Here is a 10,774-nt window from a genome sequence, read left to right as displayed (position 1 = left end):
TCTACTGCACGAGTGGCATGACAAGTTAATATGTGTATGCATATTGTTATCATCATTCAAGATGTGATTATCTATGACATAAGATCCGACCATCTTTCCCATCAGTGTAGACATGCAATGGAAATGGTAGGCCGACTACGTAGATAACCTGTCACAAAAACAAAGCCAGTCTTCTTATTAGATGGGCTACACCATTGGAATATATGGACAACCAACGTTCTGACTCAACATACTGGTGTGGCCCACCTAGTGAGTGGACCAGACAGATTCTTTTATAGTGTGATATTCATGGTGGGGGCCTGCCATTTTCGAGATAAGGCTGTCCTGCACAAGTGGAATCCGTGGGAGACCACTGATAGATGGGGCCCACCATTAACAGACGACATCTCGAAAATCTCCCTTATTTGCTAGATACTATCCATATATTGTTTGGCTTTTCTTTTTTCCATTGAGTGTGGACGGATGCTATGTTTCTTTTACAGCCGTCAATTTCAATCCACCAAGCAAAGGGCTGGCATTGCTGCATCAGCACCACTTGTGGAGCATACATATGGTCCATCCAGGGAAAATCTGATCAGATCAACCGTCTGGATCATCAAGAGATGGGGTCCACTTCAGCTTGAAGGGGTGAGGGTGCAAGGATTATACAATTGCTTGTCATTGAATCATGTCGCATCCCAGATAATTTTCTTTCAGATGGGGTGCACCAATCCAATCAGATTGGACGACCAGCAATCACTCCGGCACATGCTTTCCACCTCTAACGTGGTGCATGAGTTGGTCGGAATTCTCTGCAAAAAATTATTATACTCTGGAAGAGCGTGCTTATTCATGCTCATGCATTCAGATACCGTACGGTTTTCTATACTGAATTTAACTAGTTTCACTTATGACTTTCTAAAGTGGGCCCAACGGTTTTTACAGTTTTTTTTTTTAAGTCAGATACAGGTGACGTGTATACTTTATAAGTGCGTGTGTATGAACCATTACATATTCCAGAGTAACAAATTTGTTCTCATTCTGTCAGGTATGAAACACGGGCCACACGGCCTTTCCCGTACGCCAAAAGGCGTTATGGGAAGTTATGACAGATTCGGCGTGGGAATTGGCTGTTACCCGAGCTGATCTTGAAGCCAAGATATCTAACGTTTACACCCTCATCCATAGCTCAAGTGGTAGACTGAGTGAAAGATACCTGGTTTCAACACTGAGGTCTTGGTATCGATCCCTAGTGGGGGTGGCTAACAGTGAAGCGTGATCTGACAGTTTTGTGTGCTAACAAGATAACGAAAAAAAAAAGAAGATATCTGACGTTTTATTTCATTTATCGCCAGATCTCGCATTATTTTCGCGAGAAATAGCGAAGAGAAGCATGAAGAATGTCTGTTTTGCCTCTGTCGCCATTCAGACTGTTGATTTCGTGGGAATCTTGAATTTGTCAAAATTTCCAAATTGGAAGATCGAAACATGGCCCATGGCTGAACTCTTTCTTAACCGTCTGTTTACGCACCCCAGTAAAAGGTTTTGGTGTGGAATGTTCCATCCGGATTTTTTTATTATGGGGAACCCGCTATCCATGGCACGGCTCTTCATATCAACGGTCTGGATCACTTTAATAGGGCCCGCTTTTACCAACTCCAGGCTCATATCCTTGAGGATCAATAAATTCCTCGTGTATGCGTATCTGATTGGCCCTTAATTAAATTTTGTGATGATTGGATTATGTTAAACATCTAAAATAAAATAAAAATGAGCCCTTCCTCCATTAATAGTAGCCGTTCCTGATTTTTGTCTTTTAGGGCCCGTTTGGATACCAACAAATAAGTTACTTTTTCTACTTGGAGCAGTAGATAAGTAACTTGTTTGAGATAAGTAAGTTTGGTTTAAGATCAGTTATAAGTAATTTTTTAACTTAAAGTTACTTAATCGCTTCAGCTTAATAAGTAGAAACTGAGACAAGTTAATTGAGGCGTAAGTAGCTTAAGTAACTTACTATCCAAACGCCCCTCAATGTTTATTTGTGCGCCAATTCAAGGGCTAGAATTGTCCAAAATTGTTATTTTTCAGCATGGCTATTATTCCTTGGCTCTCGATTACCTCTTCTTCTTCTTTTTTGAGATTTAGTTTTAACCCCACCCAAATCCATGAATATAGAGAGATTCTATAAATTTGGCAAATCCGTAGTCTGACCTATGAAATAACATGTGGTAGGTAATCAAGGCAGTGTGATCTGAGCTTTCAGACCGTTGCCAATCCGTACTGTGACCTGTGAAATAAATGGCATGGATCAAGGGCTAGCCCACAGGTCGAAAAGGTGGAGCCTTTCTCTGCATTCCTTCTATTTCATAGATAGGTTATGATGATGGAAGTGTGGTGAGTCTCTGGGCCTCAATGCTCATTCGTGTCTTTCAACTGTGAGTCTTTACAACGGTGGCCCACTTGATGGATGGACCAGGACAATAGACTAGACCATTTACCATTGGCCCGGCCCAGACACCAGGCCTGGACTTCAAGCTAGAGCCGGAGCTCGGGCCATCAAGTTTAGGGGCCCAAGCACTAAGACCTGCAGAATTGGGATAACAAACCTCATTGCCGAATAAACAACCCCAACCCCAAAAGCTGACATTCATGAAATCTACACTCCAATTACGCCCAAACACCCAACAAGCCGGTTGGCAACAATTGTTGTGTAATGGTTTACAATCCGTAAAAACGACCTTTCACAATTTGGTGTTAAAAGATTCTGAATTTAGCAAAATACAAACATGAGTAAGCATTTTCCAAGCTTTTCTTCATCCAGGCAGATATATGCATGACTAAAGGAGCACCTGAGTTTCAAAAAAACCATTCTGCAACCGCAAGTCATATCAGATAACGACGCTCCACACGAACTGCAATAAAAGCCATCCAGACTTCCAGTAGTGAACCAGATACTGAAATTCAGAACTGTGTTGAGTTGGCCTGGACATCAATCAACTTCCAGGGAGGCAACATCTTTCTTCACAATCTGCTTTCAAGCAAAAGTCATAGATCTAAAACCTTAAATGCATAAGAACATACAAGCAATTGAATGCAATCCAATCACATAATTGATGCATGAGAATCAGTGGCATCCCATGTTTTTAAGCTAGAATCACAATAAGAAGAATAATAGCAATGGTGAACTAAGCTGGATCAAATGTGCATGTAATGCCATTCAGAATGTATCAATGCTCACTACTGATGGGCCATCTCAGGGAATGCAGTAACTAGCTGTTGGCAACAATTACATCTATAAACTTTTTCCCTGCCCGTTGCTCTAGCTGCTCATGACTGTTCAAAAATAGGGGACCCAGTGAGCACTGGTCTTGGCAATGGCTCATCCAACACATGAGTCCACTAATTGGACAGTTCGGATCCATTCAAAGTGAGCTAATCAAGGGTTCCTAGAGTTGATTGGTGTTGGACACACTGGGTCCTTGACCAAAATAAAAAGTTTTGTTTGGAATAATGTGAAACCACAAAAAAAAAAAAAAAAAAAAAAAAAACAGTTATAATTTATAAACAATATAAAAATTAAATTAAATTACAGAAATCAGTTATAACCAATATATCTGTCCTGCTTCAACAAAGGCTGCAACAATATACCACATAAGCCAGTGAAGAGATTAATATATCAGTATTCATGGTACATGCCAGATTTGCAGCACTAATTAAAATGCGTCTCTTGTTGCCCAACACATGATTTTCTTAGCTGACTTAAGTGGCGAACCCCCACCAGGGAAGGACCCTAGAATAGTTAGATTTGGCCATATTTGAAGAATTCACACCATATGACCACAAGCACATATTGATACATGTTTGGTCCAAGAATAAGAACATAGATCTCACATTATCTGATCAAAAGTCATTTTGCAAATCTAAGGATCTAGCAGCTATTTCTAGATGCAAACGGTCACTATTTATGCTGGAAATGTGCATTCCAACGGTTTGTCTTCAAGTGAGATGCCATTGATTCTTATATGATTTGGCATGAGAAAGAATAGGGAAGCTTCAGCATTGGGACAGGACATCCAACAGGTTCAAAAACTGATTAAATTCGCTGGGTGTCCAGAACTATTCAAGTTGACTGAATGTGTGCCTACTTACAAAAAAAAGAAATTTTAAACTACATTTAGTATGCTAAGCATGTGCCACTTCAAAAATAATAATAATGATGATGATGATGATGATGATTGATATATCATCATTATTTCAGCCTTATCCCATCTAACTGGGGGTCGGCTAAATGAATCCTTTTCCACCTTTCTCTCTATCAGGAGCCATAACTTCAGTTAGACCATAGGTCATCAAATATTTTCTTACAACCTCCACCCATGTCCTTTTGGGCCTTCCCTTGCCCTTTTAAAGACTTCATCTTACACGAACTTGCTCCTAATTGACACAATTCTTGGTCTCTGTTGCACATGATCATAAAATCGAAGTCTACCTTCCCTCATCTTGTTACTTATTGGTGATACTCCTAATTTTCCTTGAATGCATTCATTTCTACTTTTATCCTTCCTCATCCAACTCAACATCCTCGTTTCAGCTACACATCATATGAACATATTTTCCTTAACTAGCCAACATTTTCAAAAAGCATGGTTGGTCTTATAAATATCATCTAAAATTTCCCTTTCAGTTTGAGTCAATGTTGTCAAATGGCATGTACGATCGTAAGCGACCGAAGGGGTCTGCGCACATTTGTGATTGCACAATTGCATATGCCATTGCTCTGCCCCCTTTTTTTCTTTCTTTTTTTTTTTTTATATAATTTTTTTTTTTTTTAAAGGAAAATCAAGGGAAAATGGAACAAAGTTATATAAAAATATGAAAATTTATGTAAAAACTATTGAGTGTAGGATATTGTTTTTTAATACTTTTATTACCAATTACATTAAATTTGTGTTATATTTATTACATCTATTAGACTATAACAAGCCAACTAAGAGAGTAGATAACTAGAGCTAGAATAAGAGAAGAGAGACTGGAGAGTGGATAGCTGGAGCTAGAATGAAAGAGTAGGAGAGTAGAGAGAGTATTAGAATGAGAAAGTAAGAGAATAGAAAGAGTATTAGAATGAGAGAGTAAGAGAATAGCGGGAGCAATAGAATGAGAGAGTAAGAGTATTAGAGTGAGAAACTAAGAGAATGTTAGAATGAGAGAGTAAAAGAGTAAACAAAATGGTGGGTGGGAGTGCCTATTTATATAGGCAAAAAGGGAAAGAAAAAGAAGCAAAAAAAAGTCCCAACGGCCATTTATTGTTGGAAGATTATACTTATGGCATATGCAGTTTCATACTTCTATATGTGACTGCAAAATGCCCAATAATCATAAAACCACCTTTGCCACTATGGCATATGCAGTATATGCTGTCAAAATGGCATATGCAATCACATAAGCACATATCATATGACAACATTGGTTTAAGTGGTACACAACGATCACATAAAACTCCAGAGGCACATCTCCATGTCTTCCATCTCACTAGTATTCTATGAGCAACATCCTTCACAATCTCTCCATTCTCATGAATTATCAACCCAATATATCGAAAGTGATCTTTTTGAGAAACTTCTTAATCAACTATCTTTACTAATTCATCGTTCCTATTCCTATTGTTACTAAAATTGCACTCCATATACTCTGTTTTAGTCCGACTAATTTTAAATCTTTAGATTCTAAAGCACATCTCCATAAATCTAGCTTTGTGTTTACTCCCACCCTCGTCTTGTCAATCAAAACTATGTCATCTGCAAACAACATACAGCATGGTATCTCTTCTTGCAAATGCCTTGTTAACTCGTCCATAACTAATGCAGAAAGGTATGAGCTCAATGTTGACCCCCTGGTGCAAGCCTATAGTAATTGGGAACTCACTTGTCTCTCCACTAGTGGTCCTCACATTTGTTGCTGCTCCCTCATACTTTCATACATATCCTTAATCATGTCGATATATCCTCTTGAAACTCCTTTCTCACTCAACACCCACCAGATTAACTCTCTAGGGACCTTGTCATAAGCTTCCTCTTAGTCAATAAAGACCATGTGGAGATGTTTCCTTCTCTCCCTATATTTCTTTATCAACTGTCTTAGTAGGAAAATAGCTTCAGTGGTGGACCTCCTTCACCTTAATTCAAATAAATGAAAAAAAGGTTGTTTGATTACTTTTCCTATAATTTTTGTGCCAGAGCAATTCTCTAGCTGCTGCTGACACCCAGAAATCACAATCCGGATTCATATTTTTAACCCACAAAACTGATTAAATATATTCTCTCATATGCGCAACAAAGTTGGTCAACCAAGTAAGAAGTGTCAGATTATTCCGTTTATCTTTAAGGCATACCTGTGCTATGTGTTCTTTCAATCTCCCGCCGACCGATTCATCTGTTGCTCTTTCAGCAAGTTCATACATCAAAGTATTGCCTTCCTGGCCATTAAATTTGTCCTTCTGCAAATATCTATGCAGCAATAACCAAAATACTAGCTCAGTACGGTTAGTGGTTGCAGAAGTATGATGCATTAAGGTAAACTCAAACCTCTGCTGCACAAGTGCCTCCAGTGCTTGCTTCATGTTTCCAAAGAGTGGATGCCTTTCGTCGCTTTCATCTAATCCCATTCGCCTTAAGTGACGCCAGAGGTTTTCTGCAATGCTTTCACAATTGGAACAACCCTAATCTTTACGAATCCAACACCTCTAAAATTATTAGAGGATGGATAGAAACAGAAGTCTTAAACATACCTTCTGATATTTTACCTCCTGAAAGGTAAACAATACCGACCACAGCAAAGGTAAGACCAGTCATATGTGCATTCTCCTTATCCTCAACATATTTGCTATAGACATCAGCAGGTAGCTGACTCATGATGATGTAGGAAGTTGCACCTGGATATGTTTTGAACCATGAGTAGGAGTCTTCTTAGGACCGAGGTATTCAATAACGGTAACAGTGGCTGTCACAGCCAGCCATATGGCCATTGTGATACGGGCAATACGGACCCCGTAATGGCAGTTACGGCCCTGTAACGGTCTTTTTTTTCTTTTTTTTCTGTTGAAAGGAAGAAAATCAATCGACTCCGTATTGGACCATTACAGCCCCATATCAGCCTGTCACAGGCCCATTATGGACCATTTTTTTTCATAACGGCTGTTACAGCCGTGTATCGTAATGGGTCCCACCATTACCTTACGTACGTTGTGGCTGTTAGATAGCCGTTTTTTTAATGCCATTAGGAAAAACAAAGAGAATTGCAGGATATGGTGATAATCTGCTCACTCTGTTGAGATGAACGAATTTGGTTGGTTGATGAAGGACGGGATCGTTGAAGCTCCTTCATCTCATACCCAAAAATGCTTGAGAGCTTCTCTCTTGCCTCTTTAATAACAAGCGCTGGGAGGTGACGCTGGCGATAGTTTTTTGTTATCAGATGGGTAAGTTCATCTCTTTTAATAGGGCATCCTGAGTTTTGGTGCGTTTTGAAAAGGACATAGCGGATTACTTCTGCAACAAGTTTATCTTTTTCCTGCAGCAATAACATCTCAGGGTTTCATGATAGGGATTCTTTTGCCATAATGAAGCATTTTATACAGAAAATGGAAGTGAATTTACACCCAACCTCTTCAGAAACATCAATCTGTGAGAAGTCCTCACCAAAATTCGCCATCCTGTAGCAACAAATATATCTTCACAGTTAGAACTTGTCATAGACCGAAGTAACAAGTCCCAAAAGGAACAAAATGAGGGAGAAATTTTCAAAATATGGTATCAAGCCATTGGTTTTCAGTCCATAGGGATACTCTTGGCCCCAGTATTGCTTTGATGAAATGACTGCAAAGGCAGGGTAGATTCCAGCAGAACAATTTTGCTTCTAACAAACAGAAGGAAAGGGAACCATAAATTATGTTAAGCTTAAACATGATGTTTAACAACTTTGTTCATTGACAAGGAACTCGACTGAGTTGATGATCCAACTTTGCCAACTTTCTTGTTGAGTTTATCATTGGCTCAGATGAGTCAGAAGTCAGCAATTAAAAGACAATAACTGAATTGCATTCAAGTTTTTTAAGACGTGTGCATAACAGAATGAGACTCTTAACTTGAGACTTTATTACTTGATAAAACATGGAGAAGAGTATACGGGGAAAAAAAAAAAAAAAAAAACATGGGGAATGCTGACTGATGTGCTTACTCTGTATGAACCATGAAGGGTTTTTCATGTATAGCAGAGAGTCAGAGACAACAGATAAAAAAAAATAGGAAATTTTTTTGAATAACATCCTCTGTACAGGTTATCAAAGAGAGAGAGCTGGAACAATGAACTCTTAACCGGTATTCTCGATGATAATTTTTGTACATGTGCTGTGAGCCTGTAACATTGAATACTAAAGCAGTCAGGATGGGATGCTTTTCCCCCAAATCATGCCAGCTACACTTCAAGTCATAACTGAAATGTATGCAACAGATGTTCAGTTCGGTTGTAAGAGGTAGAAAAACCACATCAAGCCTAATGCAGTTTTCATTTCCCTTGCCACCCCAAAAGCATAGGAAAAAATAAAAACATCCGTTCAAGAAAAATATCAATGCAGCTTGCAATTTTGAACATCCAAATGCACCCCATTTCTATCTTTAAACCCACATTGTTTAGAACCTTTTATATCTCATGAACTCTACATATCAAGGAAGAATCCAGGTACCCCATTTCAGAACCATGTCATATCATATCCACCATAAGCATGCCCTCTCCTCCACAGTCACCCCAACCGTCTACTAGTAACATATGCAACAAAATGGTGCACAAATGACAAAGGCACAAGCATGAGAAGGATATATACCTAAGTCATGGGAACTTAGTAAAACATCACCATCAATGCTTTGATGGCAAAAATGATAATATAATGAGAAACCATCAAAGAAACCACTATTTACTTATCTGCAACTCGGGTATTACACATATATGACGGAGGCTCCTTAGTTCTTATGCATCTCAAAGTATCCAATCTTAAGTTTCGTTATTCTGGATATTCATCTAAGATCAAACAGATTTGTACACCATAGTGATATATTTTTTCTATGCTTATGTGGTTTATGCTTGTGTGGGATTGTGATTTAACGCAAATCTGAATTTTATTATCTAGTTGCTACTCTATTAATCATGGTAGAATAGCATGTTATTATATTTGACTTATTTTGATTAATCCATTAATAATCTCCTGCATCTAAATAGTTAGATCACACGTCCTGCATCACCACATGTAAGGAGATTGAATGCTTGATAACTAAGACATCCGCATTCACACTGAATACTTTCACTAAAATCTAAAATATCTAATAGTAGAAGCTGGCACCAGATCAACTAATAAAAGGTCTGTGATTGCAAAACCCCAAATGCAAGGAGCTATAGTAAGTAGTCATTTTGTGAAAATGGGGCCAATTTGTTCCATGATCCAAACCATTGGTGTGATAACTTCCAACTTGGCGAAAAAAAAAAATACGTGGTTAAGAAAGAAAATACAAATAATTCATAACCAGGGTGTTCCAACTATAGAAGTAGTCAACAATTCTGGTCTCACTGTTGGTGCTACCCAATTAAGTTCCAATCCTATCTTTCACTCTCGCATGAAACATGTTGCTGTTGATTATCATTTTATCAGAGATCAAGTTCAGTCTGGTCTACTTCGAGTTGCTCATGTCTCCTCTGCTGATCAGCTTGCCGATCTTCTCACCAAGCCACTGCCTACTTCTCAGTTTCTACTATTACGGGACAAGATTGGCCTCTCTACTCGTGGCCTATCTTGAGGGGGCATATAGAAGTAGTCAACAATTCTGGTGTATAACAGCTTCAGCAGTTCCAACTGCAATTGTATTTTTGAATGTAGTCCTCCCGAATATTTTTTTGTTAGTATTCCTTAAGAATAGGTCAGCTTGAATATTGCTGAAATATAGGATATAGTTATTGCTTTCTGTTTTGATTCAATGTATTATTTATACGATTTGTTTCTTTAATGAAAATGGTGAGTTCACACATTTATCAATCTCTTCACCAACATGGGGGACATGGGCCATTCAAGGTGGGGCCCATCGATTCAAGAGTTCGGATCCCAGTTGTAAAACTGAACCAAAAAAAAAAAAAACCTACTATGCAATTCAAAGACTCCGCCTAAGCATTACAGGAAACCTCGAAACTCAAATGGAAGAGAAGCAAAAGCCCCAAACTGTATTCTTCTTCTCCCCTTTTTTAAAGATGGAGAGACGCCCAAAGGACAGGATTTATAAATGAAGAAAAATAAGAAGAGAAGAGATTGCAATTCAATTCGATAGTGCATCCAAACGCACCTAAAACCCTAGAAAAGAGCTAGGAAAGAAGTAACGCGGGAAGAAGGAAATACCTTTGGAATCGTCGGGTGATTTTTCACGCAGAAAACAGTATCCAGGACGAGAAGAAGTGAGAAATTTGCGACTGTGGACCCCACCTTTTATCCAATGATTTTATACTTAACTTGCGAACTTAGACCTTCTCGTACGGACAGCGAATTTGAGGACGAAAATACCCCTCCCTCCCTTTCGAAGGGGAGCGCTGACGCTCCTCCAACCGAGAGCTGTACGAACGGCTCAAAAGAGATCAAAGTTACATGGCCACACAGCTATGTATTTATTATATCTACAACGTTCATCCATATTTCGAGATCATTTATACAAAAAAAAAAAAACATATCCCAAGGTCAACTGGACCACACCACAAAGAGCAGTAGGAA

The 10,774-nt window shown here is 38.8% G+C and overlaps 1 protein-coding gene across 3 annotated transcripts; it reads right to left on the bottom strand.

Moving 5' to 3' along the window:
* Window positions 1-2,625: 2,625 nt before the first annotated feature.
* On the bottom strand, window positions 2,626-10,459 carry LOC131242299 (uncharacterized). 3 transcript variants are annotated; one of them, XM_058240867.1, is made up of 7 exons: window positions 10,409-10,459; window positions 7,639-7,687; window positions 7,299-7,545; window positions 6,764-6,907; window positions 6,561-6,666; window positions 6,368-6,482; window positions 2,626-3,007 (listed from the first exon to the last, which is right to left on the bottom strand). In XM_058240867.1, exons 2-7 carry the CDS (start codon window positions 7,684-7,686, stop codon window positions 2,969-2,971), a joined length of 699 nt encoding a protein of 232 aa, XP_058096850.1. In that variant the 5' UTR covers window position 7,687; window positions 10,409-10,459; the 3' UTR covers window positions 2,626-2,968. The 3 variants fall into 3 exon arrangements, with proteins under 3 accessions (XP_058096850.1, XP_058096851.1, XP_058096849.1); XM_058240868.1 differs by lacking the exon at window positions 10,409-10,459 and adding an exon at window positions 10,198-10,346; XM_058240866.1 differs by lacking the exon at window positions 10,409-10,459 and adding an exon at window positions 8,212-8,235.
* Window positions 10,460-10,774: the final 315 nt, after the last annotated feature.

The sequence above is a fragment of the Magnolia sinica genome, chromosome 4 (genome assembly GCF_029962835.1).
Source record: "Magnolia sinica isolate HGM2019 chromosome 4, MsV1, whole genome shotgun sequence".
Taxonomy (NCBI): Eukaryota; Viridiplantae; Streptophyta; class Magnoliopsida; order Magnoliales; family Magnoliaceae; genus Magnolia; species Magnolia sinica.
This window is presented reverse-complemented; position numbering and strand designations above follow the sequence as displayed.